This window comes from Protomyctophum parallelum (genome assembly GCF_964188405.1).
Source record: "Protomyctophum parallelum genome assembly, chromosome: 17".
NCBI classification, from domain to species: Eukaryota; Metazoa; Chordata; class Actinopteri; order Myctophiformes; family Myctophidae; genus Protomyctophum; species Protomyctophum parallelum.
In genome coordinates, this window is record NC_139719.1 from 18,199,878 (window position 1) to 18,216,066 (window position 16,189).

Here is a 16,189-nt window from a genome sequence, read left to right on the forward strand (position 1 = left end):
CCAATGGAACCAAATGGACCTGTTGGGGTCAATTTTTGTTCCATTTGTACACTCCCAGAGTTCCAGACACGTAAGGGTACGTTTGGTTCCTATCTAAGCTCATAATGTGCATTAATTGTGCAGTAGATGTGGGATCTTCCTAAGTAAGTAAGTACTGTACGGTACTGTACTGTACTATATCGTAAGCAGGGCCCAAACTAGGTTGTGAGAACCTTTTCTGAATCCAAGTCGTACAGCACAGCAGGGCCAGCGATGTTGTCCTGGATGGGCAGTAGATAGATGTTCACTGTTATACCCTGGTGTCTACACCAATTATGAAAATAGCTGATCTACAGTCTCCCATCACCTCGTGATGCAAGGCGTTCATCATTATTTTACAATTTTGGCCAGTGTTTGATCAGTCACCATTTAAAAAAAATATATATATATATATTACAGTGAGTAGATTTCTTTTGACACCGTAATTGGACCTTTTTTTTTTTTTTTTTTTTTACACAGGCATTAGAAAGATTGTCACTTTAGAAATGTGTAGACTCCCTTATATACTGTATGTCATTTCATGTCAAGGACCCCCAATTGATTATGTACTCATTGTACTGTATTTGCCAGGGACCACCATTAGAGAATATGTCTAAAAGGTTTTCACAATGTAAAAATCACACCCGTGTGAACTGAGTGGTGCAACTCCCCCCCCCCCCCCCCCCCCCCCATCTCCTCTCTCTCTCTCTCTCTCTCTCTCTCTCATTAGCAGGCAACAGTGCAGCACTATCTCTCTCTCTCTGTTTCTGGCACAACAGCGCCCCTACTGGTGCTCATAGTCATACTGCTGCTCATATAGTCACATAGGTAGGTTAACGTCACATAGGTGAACACAGGTAGGTAGGTGAACACGGACATTGCTGTTCCTTGGAGTGGTTGCACCACTCAAAAAAATAGCAGCCCTTTAAACTCACAAATGCGTACCATCGTGACACGTTGTGAGCTTGTAAATTAGCTCCCCCCCCCCTCTTTCTTTTTTTAAAGTACTGTATATAAGTGGTTAAAACTGATTCTGCTGGGGTGGGGACCCCCCTGGAATCCTTGGGGTTCCCCCGGACCCCACTTTGAGAACCAGTGGACTAGATGCTTACTGACCAAGATGGGGTGTGTCCCCAACCAAGGAACTAGCTAAACCTTGGATTCAGCCTAAGACGAGAACAATGTTATACAAATATACAATTGCATAATTTATATACAGTATGTTTATACTGTATGACTGAGACTGTGTATGAAATGTGTTATAGCATGAGTTCAGTTGAGCGGTTAACCCATTTAGACCTGCGGCCGATAAAAAAAAAGAGAGAAGAAACGCCTTCTAAATCCTTCTGAAGAAATATTATGTTGCTACTTGCTATCCTCTGTCGGGTGGAAACCTCATAGGTCAAAAACAGCAGATCGACAAGACCAAAACACATTGCTTAGTGCCACATTTTGAGCTTGTGGATCTGCTACTTTTGTGCCTTTATTGATAGTTACAGTGAAGACAGACAGGAGAGAGAGAAGGGGAGAGACACGCAGCAAAGGTCGTCATGAACGGGACTCGAACACGCGACACGCTGTCAGGCCAAAGCCTATATGTGGCATGCGCCTAGACCGCTAGGCCAGCGGGCGCCCTTTGCTACTTTTCACACTTTTTTGAGACGCTGTAGTATGTATGTATAGGGCGTTCATTTCCGGGGAAAAAACCCACAAGTATATTGAGATATGAGGTTTCTATTCTGCCTGACAACAGCCATTTATTAGTAAACAAATACTAAAATGCTTGAAGCTATAACAGCGTACGTTAATGTAAAGGCCTATTCATAGTCTGGATTTTCGGTGGTGAGTTGACCACCGCTCCGGTGGTGAGCTGACCACCGGAGCTGAAATAACGTTGAGCGGTGGTGAGTAAAAACAGAGAGAAGGGCTGGAGCGGTGGCGGTGGTTTGCTCTTCACCGCGGCTCGTGACGTCATGTTGTAGTTCGGTGGTCACCCCACCACCGAAAATCCAGACTATGTATGAGCCTTAACGGGTCTAAATGGGTTAAAGCTGTTTACATTAATGTTTTAAAATAATCTCTACCTACTGTTTTGTTGGACTTTTCTTTCCTCCTGTGGTGTGTAAATGAGATGTTTTTAACACCTGCACTGTTTAACAAAGTCTGACAATAAAATATATTTATAATACTGTACTAAACTTATGTCAATTAGTTCATAATTATAAATGTGTGTTTATATTCATTAACTTTCTTGTGCGGTTTTGTCTAGGAAGTCCTTTTTCAGGCCTCAAAATAATTACTTCCTGCGGTGTCACCAAATTAAGTAGGGCTGACGGGCATTAATTGATACCTATTCCCGAAAAGTATGCTATAAAGAAACCTGGTACCAAACGATACACTCAAGCATATAATAGCTCTTTATAAATTCTCCACTTGAGAAAACTAATGAAAGGACACAAAGATTGGTGTCACACTGCTGTTGAGTGCAATCCTTTTCAAATTCATCAGAACTTTGACATGACAACGAGGAAGAATGTTTGGAATGTAATGGAACTGTTTGCTTGCATCTCCTTTTTACCTGACAGCCTAGGGGGGAGGGGAGATTCCCTGGTCGTACATAGCGTGTGGAAGGAACACGTTATTCCAACCAGTTCCTTTCCCCTCCATCAGGCATGTTTTTTGTGAGGCTATAGCTACCCTAGGGTCACAGGGAGAACTCCAAACAGAAAGGCTGCTTTGCCAACACCACCTAGGGCACTGATGACACGGAGGAGAGAACACGCCCCCCAGCGCCCACATAAGTGTCCCCAGTGGGAATTGAACCCAGGACATTCTAGCTGTGAGCAAGTGAGTATTCAGGTTATTTCCAATGTTGGTAAGAAAACTGCATATTATGAGAAAGAAGGGACACCCGCACACCGCCACTTGCCAGGTTCAAGAGCATTTCTTTTTAAAGGGCAGAGAGCAACGTTTGGGTCTTTCGACCTTCCCCTTTGTTGTATGCCTTGGTACCATCGCACCTAAATTGCCTACCGGGTAGGGCTGCTGGCTGCACAATATATCGTTATCGAGGTATGAACATGCACAATATCGGTATCGCAAAAAGGCAACGGTATCGCGATATAGATATATCGTCGACATATCGATATATTGTCTATATCGACAATATATCGTCCACTTCTAAAGCCACTCATTTGTCCCTCTGTCCTGTTGTAGCCTGGCTCCAGCCCTGCATCGCTAGCCACGCCCATTAAGAAAATATGTTCTGGTGATTCAGGTCTGGAGTCTCTCCCGACGACGGTGTCAGCTAGGGCTGCACGATATATCGTCATCGTATCGAGCCATATATATTGTGATATGAATTTTTGTCCATATCGTGCAGCCCTACCGGGTGTGCGGTAGGGAAGTAAGAGAAATTGCAGAAATATGTTTAACCCTCTAAGACCCAGTGTTGCTTTATAGCAACAATTATATTTTAATTAATTACTTAAATATTATATATTTTTTCTGTTCTTTTTTCACCTAAACGTCATCAGTGATGTTCATTGCAATGCCATTGGTCATGATATTTGCATATAAATACCCCCCACAGAGCCTGAAATTCACACAAATTAAAAAGGTGTGAACAATTTTTAACCTATGACTTTTGACCTTTAACCCTAATAAAAGTAAGTAAAATAATTGTAGTATATGTTTTTTTTGTGATCATTAGAATGTCTAGAACATGTTTTATTCATTATTGTGAAAGATATCCCCCAAATGTAAATTATTTATTTATTATATTATTATATAATTATTATAAGACAAATATGCTTTAAAACATTATACTTGCCCCCAATGCCCTCTATAACTAAAATAAAAACACATTAAATATTTTATTTCTTTCATAAATACAGAATCTTTAACTCAATAGGAACTGTTGCCGTCGCTAGTTGATATCATATGTCCATGTGTGGTCCAGCCCTATGGAATGTATGGAATGCATATGCTAACATAAAGTATTTAAACTATTGCATTGATAGGCCTACTCATATTAACCGTAGGAAATATTTAAGTATTACCGGTAAGTTGTTTTTTTATTAGCATATGCATTACATAGGCTAGACCACACACATCGTATGACATCATCAACTTGCGATGGGAGCAGTTCCTATTGAGGGAAATATTCTCTATTTATGAAAGAAATGTTTTTATTTATTTTTATTTTAGTTATAGAGGGCGAGTATAATGTTTTAGCATATTTGTCTTATTAGCCAGGATTCCTTTTAACTGAACCAAATGGACCATTATGGTGCCATTAGGGTCTAAAATTAGAGTATAAAGTCTCATTGAGACAGTGTACTGTTTATACTGTATTTATACTGAGTTTATACTGTTAACCATTTTGATTTCAATAATAACTAGAACTGCACTCTGTCGAGTGCATACTTGCGCGCTCTGCTTGTGCACTAGTAGGCCAAATGGCCTACTAGTGTGCAACAAGCAAGTACTTTTGACCGCTACAAACTGTCAAATCTCAGTAATGACTACTTGTGCCTGATATGGCAGTGGTGCCAGAATGAAACAATGGTAATTGTTTTTATACACTTCAGAAACATAATGCTGTAATGAATACGAATGTGATGACTTTGGATGGTGACGTATATGTCAATCAGTGCCTCCCAAGACTAAAACATATCGTCATTACGTCACCATCGAAAACCAATTACACTCTATTTGTAAGTTGATTAGCGGTATACTGTGGTTAATTTGCACCGTACGCACGTCCCAGCCAACCCGCCACTTTTGATGCGTATGCACCGTCCCAGCAAATTGTGCCTGATACGGCAGTGGTGCCAGATTACATACATGTATACACAGGAGCATTACCTTTAATCCTCCCAACACTAAAACATATCGTCATTACGTCACCATCGAAAACCAATTACACTCTGGCATTGGGTCCTTTAAACCACATATTTCTTACGTCATCATTGAGAGCTATACATATACTATGTATATATGTATATGTAATTTGTAAGTTGATTAGCGGTATACTGTGGTTACTTTGCGGCGTACGCAGTCCCAGCCAACCCGTCACTTTTGATGTGTATGCACCGTCCCAGCAAACTGTGCTTGATATGGCAGTGGTGCCAGATTACATACATGTATACACAGGAGCATTACCTTTAATCCTCAAAACACTAAAACATATCATCATTACGTCACCATCGAAAACCAATTACACTCTGGCATTGGGGTCCTTTAATCCACATACTGTATTTCTTACGTCATCATTGAGAGCTAGTTATACTACACACCATGTAGCCTCGGTACCAGGCTTTCATTTTTGTTGGTGCAAAAATTGAAAGCCTGGAGGAACGCATTGGCCGCTCTGGTCTAAAAGTGGGAGTCAACCCTTCCGGGTGGGCGTCGGTCCAAATGATGTGACGTAGCGCTGCACTAGGGGGGAGAGGAGGGGCCGGGGGTGACGGACAGATCGATGAGATCCAATCAGGGCGTGCGCAAATCTGACCCGCCCCTCTAGACCAGAAACCTAACACGTTAGCTCAGGCTACACACCATGTAATCTGGTCCCAGCGAATCAGGCACAATTTGCTGGGACGGTGCATACGCATCAAAATTGGCGGGTTGGCTGGGACGGTGCATACGAGCCGGGCGAAACTATTACTTGTGCGCTCTGCTTGCGCAAGTAATAATACAAAAATAATAGTCTCATAATTGTATTGCTTTTGATCTTTATGTAGGCAACATTTCGTCAACGAATGTATTAATCAACATGTATTACTCTACTTGTGTTCAACTGTTCATATATATGCCAAAACAATATATATTCTTTTTCACTATAAGTGACATACAATTAAATTAAAATAAGCCGCTATTACTGTACAGCCATAACTTGATATGAGCTACCGGTTGGACACGTGTCAATGTGACACCTTGGCCTCGCACCTAGAATTCGCCTAATGCCCGTTCATTATGCTAGAATGTGTGCTCCCAAGTCTAGTTGACACCAGCCTAAGCCAGGGGTTGACACGCCATTGGCTGATGTCATCATCACGTTACATCACAAACAGAGTCTATTTGTAAGTTCACCGGTATATGCTCTCACACATTGACGAGAAGCATTGACGAGACGCTAAGAACTGGTAGACAGAGAGAGAGAGAGACAGAGAGCAAAAGGAAGAAAGATAAAGAAGTGACAGAAAGCGAGGAAGGCACACCCGGAAACCTGAAATATTTGAGCCATGGCCCTCAACGGCGTTGGCCCCAAATTCCTCAAGCACACTGTTTCTTCCGTCAACTTACTCCTGTGTGTGTCGGGACTTATCCTGGCTTCAATCATGGGTTTACTCGCTCTTGAGGGCCATTTCGGCATAGTGAGCGGTCCCGGCCCGGTCCTCGTCATTCTGATGGCCGTCGGCGGGGTGATGGTGTTCGTGGGGGGTCTGGGGTGTTTTGGCTCCGTCTGCGAGTCGGAAGGTTTACTGCTGGCTTACATTGCCTGCCTGCTCGTCCTGTTCACGTGCGAGTTGTCCGCCAGCGGTTGGGTCTGTCACAACGGACCAACTGTGACCAAGGAGATGAAGGCCTTCTACGACTCTTTGTACGACGACATGGCAGAGGGCCGAAGCTCGGTCGCTTCCGGCGTGCTCCGGGTTTTCCACGGGACGCTGAACTGCTGCGGCACAACTCCGGCCGCCAATCGGACCCGCGACGTCTGCCCTCGGACGGAGAGCCAGCACGTCGTGAGCTGCCACGAGCGTGTCAAAGACCTCGTCCGCCATCCGATTTATTTCGTGTCCCGTTTCTCGGTCGTGCTTGGCGTCACGGCCTTTGCGATGAGCTGCGGGATGAGCCTGTGCTTGTTGTACACGACGGAGGTACAGCCACAGCTCAGACAACGTGGGGATGTTCCTGGGCCCGGGCCCAGGCCCACGGTTAGAGTTTGAAAGTTCCACCGATTGTTCGGAAAACTGACGGTTAATCTGTTCTGGGGTCCTTGGATTGGACAAAAGGGCAGGGAGAATTATGGATATGTCCACACCCCCATCACCAACCCCCAAGTCATTTTTGAACAGTCCACCATTGGGGCAGGCTACAGAGAATTGTGTCCGACCCCTCCCCTACAATGTACAGTACTGTACCTTGAGAATGAGTTAATGCTGTAAGGTAGGGGATAATGGCCCTGCGTGGACCCTAATTAGGATATGGACCTCATTTGCCCCTCTGTTGATCACACTCATTGGACTTCTTTTGCCCTCGACAGCAGGGTAGGAGGTTTTGCTCTTGTTGCACTAGGTATGTTGGCTGGGGTGATGTATGACAGTAATGGCCTAAATGACTATAGTGTTGTATACGTGTCACTGTGCACTATAGCCCCTCCAACCATTGTCCCCCTGAGACTGGGAGGTCAGTCTTCGATCCCCGGCTGCGTCATACCAAAGACTCTGAAAACTGGGACCCAATGCCTCCCTGCTTGACACTCAGCATCAAGGGTTGGATTGGGGGTACTGTAAGTCCCTGTGACATACTAGCGTCATGTCCAGGGGGTGTACTTGTACATCAAGCCGTCTCACGCACAAGTCTATGGACTTTTTACGGAATAATGTATTCCGTACAAACCTTCAGGCCAAGTCAATAGTAAATCACTTAGGTGGGTGCCACAGTTGGCAGCGTGTGACGTCATGTGTGTTGTCAAGTCTATGGACTTTCTACAGAATAATTCCCTCATTTGCCAAGTCAATGGCAAATGACTTAAGACAGTGATTTAAAATTAAAAGTGTGATTCTTTTTTTACTGTATTGTACTGTGTATGTACAGTGGTATCCTACTACAGGTCCAGTAGTTCTGTCACTGTGGTTACCATAGGTGACGCTCGCAGGTTTCAATTTTATACTTTTTCAAGTATAAACAAGCCTGAGGAAGGTCGCAAGACCGAAACGTTGCTTCTTAATAATAAATGCTCTGAACCTAGCAAGTGGCGGTGTGCGGGTGTCCCTTTCTATATTGTATGCCTCGTCATCATCGCACCTGCTCCAAATTACCTACCGGGTGTGCGGAAGTCATCTCTTTTGCTCAAGACCAAGAAACGCTGAATGTGCGTTGCTATGTCCAGCTTTCAGGGTTTTGTAAACACAAACATTGTCTTAACCCCTTATGGACGGAATTAATTTCTAATGATGAAAGATTTTTTTTTTGTGTTTCTGCCATCGATCAGATACTATATTAAGTTGAGATATCCATTTGCATTTAGCACAAACAATAGATATACATTTAGGTATGTGCCAAATTTGGCAAATTAGGCCATTAGGGTTATTACACCATTACACTATTATACTAATTACACAATTACACTATTACACTTATTACACGTATTACACTTTTACATTAGTACACTTATTACACTATTTCACTATTACAGTTACTCATCTCTATTGTGAGATGCCATGTCCTAGTGCCTGATGGGTCAACTTTGTCCCAAACAGACATTGCCAAATGGCATGTGCCAAAACTGACCCACTAGGCATTGACAATGACGGCCTCCTTTTTCTACATCGCCTATATTTGGCCATTAACTGGTATGTGCCAAATTTGACCCAGTCGTCCAAAAGGGGTTAACACAAACAGTGAATGCCATTGACAATGAATGGCCAGCTTTTAGTGTTTATGTAAACACAAACATTGAATGTCATTGACAATGAATGGCCAGTTTGAGTGTTTGTGTAAATAAGTGAGGACTCAAACTGTGATTGGCTAGAATGAGATGATGTATGATGATAAGTGCGCCCCTCACTTCACACGGGTGTGATTTTTTCCCACCATACATGAGTTGTCCAGCCCAGGACACCATATTACACCATTGCACTCAAGATTCTAACTCACATTTAAAGTAACTTTATAAGTACAATTTTGAGGAATCTTTACTGGACATTTCATCTTAGACTTATGTCTAAGATGAAAATATTAACAATGGTGTAGGCCTACAGTATTACATTTGAATAGGTTTTCCTTATTTAAATGATATTAACATCAGAATCATTGCATTTCTCTTTATTTATTTTAATTGTCAATGGGAATTTACTTTGTGTGCGGTGTCGCCACTCACGGTGGCGTTCAGTTCACTCAAGATACGTTCCTTTTTATGAATGACATGACGTCACACGCCTGTCTGGCTGCAGGAGGAAGTGCTGTGTCGACATCAGAGGCTGGAGGAGCGCCCGGCTGTTTGCTTGGACGATGTCTGTGCTTTATTGTGTGTTACAAGTGGCTTTACAAGGTGTGTAGTGTGGTGCGGACCACGTTAGCTGCACAGCCTTGTGCAACGGTTTTACCTATTATTTGAACATTTTGTAAGGATACAAATGCCTTGTCAATGGCATTTAATGTTTGTGCTCAATATAGGAGGGGCTAGCAAAAATATAATCATAGAACATACAATTCAGTAGTGTTGCAATACAATACATTTTTCAACTTAAAGCATCAAAGTCGAACACATTATTTGGGGTTTCTTTCAAATTCAACTGTCGAGACTATTTAACAATTGGATGTTTTGTCAATTTTATATTAAAACCCATTAAGCCCTGAGGCTTGATTCTACAAAATAATGCCTTCTAAATCAGTAGTTCTCAAACTCTTTCGTGCCAACTAAGGACCCCTAAAATACTTTATCAAAATCTGTTGATGAAGTATATATTCAATAATCAATCGACCACTTGATCAATCAGAGCTCTGGATCGTGATGCTGCATATAAGAGGGAGTGGAGGGTGCAGGCGATCCAGGAGTTCCATGTTGGTGTGGGCTGCTCTGCTCTCTGCAACCTGCCACGTACTGCATGAATGCTTCATTGATTTAGTTAACCAAACTAAGCGATTTATAGACGGTTAAAAAGTCATCAATAATCCATTTTAATCACAATGATTTGCTTTGACAAATTGAAATTTCACTTCCCCCCCCCCCCCCCCCCCCCCTTCAGTTTGTTTTAAAATACAGAAAATAGCTGATCGACAAGCTCACGTTGTCAACTATTTTTGTGCAACAAAGTATAATAGGGCTTAAGTGGTTATTATTATTAATCATACTCATTCATAGTCGATTATAATAAAAAAAGATGTATTGGAATTATATTTTTTACATTGATTTGTTGTGATATATTAAAAGAAACAACACAAATGATGAAAGAAATAACATGCATCTCCATTATTGGGCTAATGGAAACAGTCATGGGCAGAAGAATGGCCATGGAGACGATCAAGTGCAGCTCATCAGGTTGACGACGTGGGTCCACTCAGTGATGACAGGACCTGCTGGATGACCACCTGTTGAAGACAATGGAGGACATGAAAACCATTTAGGACTGAGGTCCATTCTACAAATGTCTTCTAAATCCTGACAGTTTTTGACCCCAAGTTCTAGACCTCCAGTTCTAGCATTAAAGGACCACTTCACCACTTTTCCACCTATCTTCATATAATAGGTCCTCACTAATAATAATGAAAAGAATTGCGCAAATTTTTTCAACTCGGTTTGTGTCTCATAGGATGTCTGTGGGCAGTTCAGAAACCGTCCTCCAGTGACATCATCGATGGGGAATACAAGCTAATAGAAACTGCATGGGCTTTCTAGTCCTGAAAAGTTGCAATGCGAAAATGGAAGCCATCGTTCTCACGTTAATGAAAATCTAAACATTTTTGTAAAAATATGTCTGCCTAATGATGATGACACTGGAGGACTGTTTCTAAACTGCCCACAGCCCCTATGAGACACAGACTGAGTAGAGAAAAGTCGTGACACTTTATCATGATTATTAGTGAGGACCTATTATGAAGATAGGTTGAAAAGTGATGAAGTGGTCCTTTAAGTACTTAACAACCTTCGCACCATTGGTGTAGATCTAGGTCATCAAAATAAGAGCTCAACTGGGAAAAATGCTGACGTGAATTCATAATTTATCAATAAATGCTATAGCGCTGTAAGTGTTAAGTAAATGTACTTAGTTACTTACAATTTACAATGTAGGCGGCATTTGGCAGACGCCCTTAATCCAGAGCGATTTACAGTAAGCAATAACAAAAACATGGCAATCATGAATCATACGTAAGCTAAGAACAGTGGAATATCTATTGGTGGTCACCTCACCACCGAAGATCCAGACTATGAATGAGCCTTTAGGCTGCTTTCCACCACTGGTTTGGTGATGTACTTTACCTGTGTGTGAGTGTTTGTGGATTTCAGCGCTAAACGTGCCATCACAGACAGGAAGATAAGAAGCGCTGACACGAACAAAGAAGAGATAGTCAATATGAGCTCAATGCTCAAGAGTTGTGCCTGAAAAAGAGATGGAGAGACAGACCTTCATTGTTGTTGTTCTCTAATTACTTGAAAATGCTTATCATTATCGTTGCTGTTGGGAGGAAACCACCTAACTCTAACTCCATTTTTGAGGTTTTTCATTATTATTTTTAAGATTTATTTTTGGCTTTTGCCTTTATTGATAGGGTACAGTAATGTTTGAACAGGAAAGGAGGGGGGGTAGGATGGGGGAGGAAGACATGCGGCAAAGGCCGACGGGCTAGCTAAGGACTAGAACCCGCGACGCCGTCAGGCTGGCTTACCGGCCTAGGTGCCTGGACCGCTCCGCCGCGACCCAGGACGAGGTTTTTTACTTTTTCTTTTGCATAAATCGGTGCTATTGAACACACTTTATGTCTGTGTGTTGTTTCGAAAATATTGAACCAATGAAAAGTAGTAAAAGGCGCTTGGGACAAAACCTCTTAACTCCATTGGACCCTCAAACTGTCTGCTAAAACAACCAACTCCACCACCTCTCCCGCTCTCACGGAAGTAATTGACAATATATAAAGTCACAACATCAACTTCGATGAAACAGTATTGCTTTGTTTTCAAAATAGATAAGGTTTTCTTAATTTCCTGAAAAATGTAACATTGTGCAGTTAAGAGATATATCAGTGATTCTCAAAAGTTTGCATGTCAAGGACCCCGAATTCATATGGATTTGGCCTCTGACCCTTGTCTGAAAACGATTCAGAAGTTTAATTTTTCTTCTATTCTATTTCTTTGAGTAGGTGCTAAATAGGGTTAAAATGGTCAAACTGATTGTGATGCTATATTAATTAATTTAGCTGATTAATTAATTGGCCTCCCTCAAGGACCCCTCCTCACTTTGAGAACCACTGCATTATATATGCTCATATGACTAATATTATAATTTAAAACACTGCTTCCCCTTGGACTGCAGAACTACTTACCATGCATTATAACTGTTGTACAAATCAAATAAATCAAATATCTCACAATCCTGAAGACGGTCCACTGTTGGTCATGAAACGAATAATGGAATAGGTGGCCAAACTCGTGCATGTAGACAATTCTGTTGCTCAGAGAGACGATGATTCCCAAGAGTGATACCAGATACATGGCGAAGCACACCGTGACCTGGCAAAGATAAAAGAATATATATATAACAACATAATTCTAATAAAAAAAGGAAATGTGGTGTTCAGCGTGTTGAATCATAAAGTGTTAAAGCATCATTATTATTGATATAAAAACAGAAGTATTTGACCCACCATTTTCTTAGAGGGATGAGCTCCCGTGTAGAGAGAGAGGTTTCCACAGACTAGAAACTTGAAAGAAGACACACCAGTTTATTTGACATCACTCACTGACACTGAACAAATAGGCTACAGGCTAGCATAGAGTTGTTGTTATTGGTGTTCGGTGAAAACCGTTTTACTATTGGATTTTAAAACTGCAGTGCTAAACAACACCTCGTTTTAATGTAAGAAAACATGTAGACTATATGTATCAACAATTTGATAAACTACGTAAGCGTTATTTTATGCTTTGTTGCACGATTCACATGCCACACGTTTTTTAGTTTCATACAATCACAAAACATTGTCCTCCAACTCCAAGTCAACTCATTGAACTTGACTTTGACTGATTTCCATGTTACAGTAAAGTTTTACGTGTTTATTGAATTGAATTACATGGGACCACAATGGCAACTCTCAGTCCCCAGGACCCTGACTGTGTGTCTGACTGTACCTTGTGCTGTTTACATTTCTGACTGATAAAGTATTCAATCAATCAATTATCTTCAGAAATGTTTGAGAGTACATCACTTTAAAAATACGTATAGGGACGATAAACAATAAATAGGCAAAGCTATTAAACGTTTATTACCAGAGCCCCCTGCCAGAAGGGAACGTAGATGCTGGTAGAGTTTTCGGAAGGGTCTCTCGCCAACTGAAACCCCATCAAGACCTCTGCAAAGCCACAGATCATGACAACAATCTGGGGAGGAGACATAAAGGGGTTGAGGGCGGTCCGACTGGGACTGAAGTAAACAGGATAATGTGCTGTACTGTACACCATTTCTCTATGAAGAAAACTCTTATTTGGGAGATAGAATATCGTATATATTTTCACCACAACAGTAATGTACATGCATACATACATCACAGAAGGTTAGATTGGTCTTTGATCTCCTCTGACAAGTCAAAGTCTTACCCCGAGAGACCGAGGCTCTCCTCTGATGAATCGATGTAAAGGCTTATTGCTACCAATGACCATGTTGGGGTCTGTCTTATGATTCTCTCTGCTCACTCTTGTTGGGGTCTCGGTATTCTCCATTGTAAAATACAAACAAACCAAAAAAGGCCACTGGTCAGTGGTTTTAGTCCTGAGAGTAGACAAGAAAGAATGCATCAACCACAGCATATATGTAAAAAAATATATATATGAATCTCTGGCAGTTTAAGGAAACCAAGCATTTGTGGCGTAACATTTCGTGCAGGAGAAAATAGTTTAAATGTGTTTGTAAAATAAAGCTGTTCTAGAGAAAACATGAAGAGACCCACCCTTTTCATGTAGTGGTCAGGAGGACTGCGTAGAGAAAAGAGGAATTGTGTGAGTGGGAGAGCAGGGGACTTGTGTGGGTGGGAGAGGGAAAGGAAATTTGAGATTTTCTTCCTTTTTTTTCCTCCATAAAAGGGAGGGGCAAGTATACTTTGTTTGTGTGATGAATATTGAACCCATCGCAAAACATCAACAACACGTTAAGTTTGTTAACATAAGGTTAGTTCACAAACTTGCTCCTGCAATATCACTGCTCAAGTTTATTGGAATGTTCACTTTGAAATGACAACTGAGAAACGCACTGACAGCCGAGGACAGGAAGTCTGGTTCTCATTATCATGAAGTGTCAGCTGTGTGGCTTAGTGGTTCCCAAACCCGGGTCCGGGCCTCCCTTGGGGGAGCGCCAAAGATCACAGCAAGGCCTTGTCTCAGAATCATAGCTTGCTTTCATCTACTGTGTGACTGTATATGTTCTGAATGTGCTATCCATAGGTTTAGGTGCAGATTATTTGTTTTTATATTTGGCAGCCTAGATGATATACCCACAGGCTGGTTAATTGTTTCAACCACTTGGGATGCCCAAACAGAAGGAAAGAAGGTTGGCAAAGTATTGTACCGTCTCTGCTATTTGGCAGCCGTCATATAATGGCAGAGACGCTGTTACTTATACCCATGGAGTACTGAGTGATTTTCAGGTTCTGTGGTCCGATAGTGGCACCAGTGTTTCTCAACCTATGTACCGCGGCACTTTACTGTGCCTTTGAAATCTCCAGGTGTGCCTCGAGATTTTGACCAAAAGTAACACTAGCCCTCCCCCGAAAGCGATAGATAGGCGTCCTATTGTTGCGTCGTTGTTGTTGTCACACGTCTAAATAGACATGCGAAAACAACATGACAACGGAACAATAGACTCTTCACTCTTAACGACCATCGGCCATAGAAATGTTAATCGCCTGGCAACTTTACTGTATAAATGGGGCACAGCACAGACATTTCGCTCCCTCCAGAAAGACACCACCAGAACCCGACAGCAGCACACACAGCGCCGCCGAGTCACCTCCACCTGACGACGGCACAGCAACAACAGCAACAACGGCGGCTACTAACGCAACGCCTACAAAGAAAGCCCCTGCCAGACTGTACCGCGATGATTACATGAAGTTTGGATTCACGTTTACTGGGGATAAAACGTACCCGATTCCGCTGTGTATAGTTTGTGGATTCAAGCTTGCAAACAGCGCATGGTTCCGAGTAAACTGAAGCGCCACCTTCATACCAATCATGATGAACTCGCTACGAAGGACAAACACTTTTTCGTGAGCTTGAAAGAAAAAAAGGAGAAAGACACAACGAAGCAGGCAAGTCTCTTGATACTTGAAAGAATATCCAGCCATCACAGCCAGCGCAATGGCAGTGCTGCTCCCCTTTTCCACAACCTACCTGTGAGCTTAGCTTTTCAAGCCTGACTTGAAAATGAAGAGCTCCGTGTCTGTTTGTCCAGCATCCAGCCAGGATAAAAACTCTTTGTTCAGGAAAACAAGCTCAAGGTTCACACTAAGACAGAACTTGTCAAAAATATTTACTTTTCTTTTTATCAATTGTTTTTTACGATTTTCTTTGTACAAAAGTGCTCAAGTTTAAGACCATTGTATTGTGGCAAAAGATTTTTGTTCTTGTTTTTACAACTCCTTTTTTTTATTTAGAAGTATTACTTTGCATTGACAAATTGAACATTGTGTGCTACATTTTGTATGAGTTTTCAAAAATAAATTGGTGAAACTGAGGCACTGTCTCTGTCCTTTTCTTTCTCTTTAAAGTAATTTGACGAGTGCTGTCATGTGTGTTTTTAAAAGTATATTGGGTTCATATATATATATATATATATATATCATATATTATATATACAGTATATACACACACCATATATCTAGGTGTGCCCCGAGATTTTTAGGCTATGAAAAGTGTGCCCCGGGACAAAAAAGGTTGAGAGACACTGGATAGTCCATTGACAGGAAAGGTGAAGGTTACTGGATGGCCTGTCTGAGTGCTTATTGATTTGATTGATTGATTGATTGGTTGATTGATTGGCACAGCCCTACAGTCAGAGATGAGCTAGTCTCTCGCATAGAGGGCAGACGGTTGACTGTCAAATTCAAAGGAAAAGAGAGCACTGTTTTTCCTTAATTTTTTGATGCTCATGGGTTCTCAGATTGGAGATGAGCTTAAAGGATATCACAAAAGAAAGTCCTATAGGGACTTTTGTGGTCATCAATTCACCAACAACAG

The 16,189-nt window shown here is 41.8% G+C and overlaps 1 protein-coding gene across 1 annotated transcript; it reads right to left on the minus strand.

Moving 5' to 3' along the window:
• Window positions 1–9,906: 9,906 nt before the first annotated feature.
• LOC310874501 (uncharacterized protein) lies at window positions 9,907–13,685 on the minus strand. The gene is made up of 6 exons (XM_083787321.1): window positions 13,556–13,685; window positions 13,229–13,339; window positions 12,610–12,666; window positions 12,335–12,475; window positions 11,228–11,347; window positions 9,907–10,338 (listed from the first exon to the last, which is right to left on the minus strand). The coding sequence occupies exons 1-6, from the start codon at window positions 13,676–13,678 to the stop codon at window positions 10,285–10,287; spliced, it is 606 nt and encodes a 201-aa protein (XP_083643447.1). The 5' UTR covers window positions 13,679–13,685; the 3' UTR covers window positions 9,907–10,284.
• Window positions 13,686–16,189: the final 2,504 nt, after the last annotated feature.